Source organism: Calidris pugnax, unplaced genomic scaffold, assembly GCF_001431845.1.
Source record: "Calidris pugnax isolate Ruff unplaced genomic scaffold, ASM143184v1 scaffold479, whole genome shotgun sequence".
NCBI classification, from domain to species: domain Eukaryota; kingdom Metazoa; phylum Chordata; class Aves; order Charadriiformes; family Scolopacidae; genus Calidris; species Calidris pugnax.
Window position 1 is genome coordinate 44,105 of NW_015091188.1, and position 1,013 is coordinate 45,117.

Consider the following 1,013-nt stretch of genomic DNA (forward strand, 5'->3'; position numbering starts at 1 on the left):
CCCCATGTCCCGCGAGTCCCCCGCCCCCACCCCCACCTTCTCCAGGCACTGACCCAGGGCCAGGTCCTCCACGGGGCTGCTGTGGCCGCAGGAACCGTTGGCCAAAGCGGCCACCAACCTCTTGAGGGCCTCCTTGCTGAGGACGTAACCGGCCCCCCCGCTCATGTAGCCCTGCCCCACGAAGGGCTTGAAGCGTTTCCCGAAGTAGAGGGGGGTCTCGGGGGGGTAGGGGGCCAGGAGCCACCGCAGGTTGGCCACCACCAAGAAGGTGTCATCGTCCGCCTTGAGGAACCAGTCGGCCTCCTCCAGGTGATGCTGGTGGACGTACTGGAAGGCGCGGATGGTTTTCCAGTAGAGCTGGTGGCGACCTTCCCCCACCGGTAGCCCCACGGCCGGGAAGGCGGGGGGCGGTTGGGAGCTCATGAAGATGGCCACGTTGCAGTGACGGGCCCAGGTGGCCCTGACGTGACGAGCCTTGGTCTCCAGGGTGGTGGGACTCGTCATCACCCAGCACAGGACACGCACCCGCTGGAACAGCGCCCGCGCCACCCCGGACTCATCGCCTGCCGGGACCGGGGTTGGGGGGACACACGGCGCCACGTTGGCCACAACGGGGACCACCCCGTTTCTGGCCACGGTGGGGACTACTCCATTCATGGTGGCCATGGTGGGATCCTCATCATGGTGGGCACCACCCCATCCATTGGCCACAGTGGGGACAACTCCAATTTGTTGGCCACAATGAGGAGACCAGCCCTGGTGGCCACAATGGAGACCACCATGTTCATTGGCCACGGTGGGGACCACCATGTTCGTTGGCCACAATGAGGAGACTACCCCTGGTGACCACCATGGGGACCACCATGTTCGTTGGCCATGGTGGGGACCACCACAATCGTTGGCCACGATGGAGACCACCATGTCCATTGGCCACCCCGAGGCCCACCCCATTGGCCCCATACCACCACCCACCACGGATGGTTGGGGGGTGGCCCCCACACCCCCCACCCGCC

At 65.9% G+C, this 1,013-nt stretch overlaps 1 protein-coding gene across 1 annotated transcript; it reads right to left on the bottom strand.

Annotated features, from left to right (window-relative positions):
- Positions 1-3: 3 nt before the first annotated feature.
- On the bottom strand, positions 4-735 carry LOC106898326 (glycoprotein-N-acetylgalactosamine 3-beta-galactosyltransferase 1-A-like; the record flags this gene model as incomplete). The annotated part of the gene is made up of 1 exon (XM_014959508.1): positions 4-735. A coding segment is annotated over exon 1 (663 nt), but the record flags the coding sequence as incomplete, so codon positions are not given.
- Between the last annotated feature and the right edge of the window lie 278 nt (positions 736-1,013).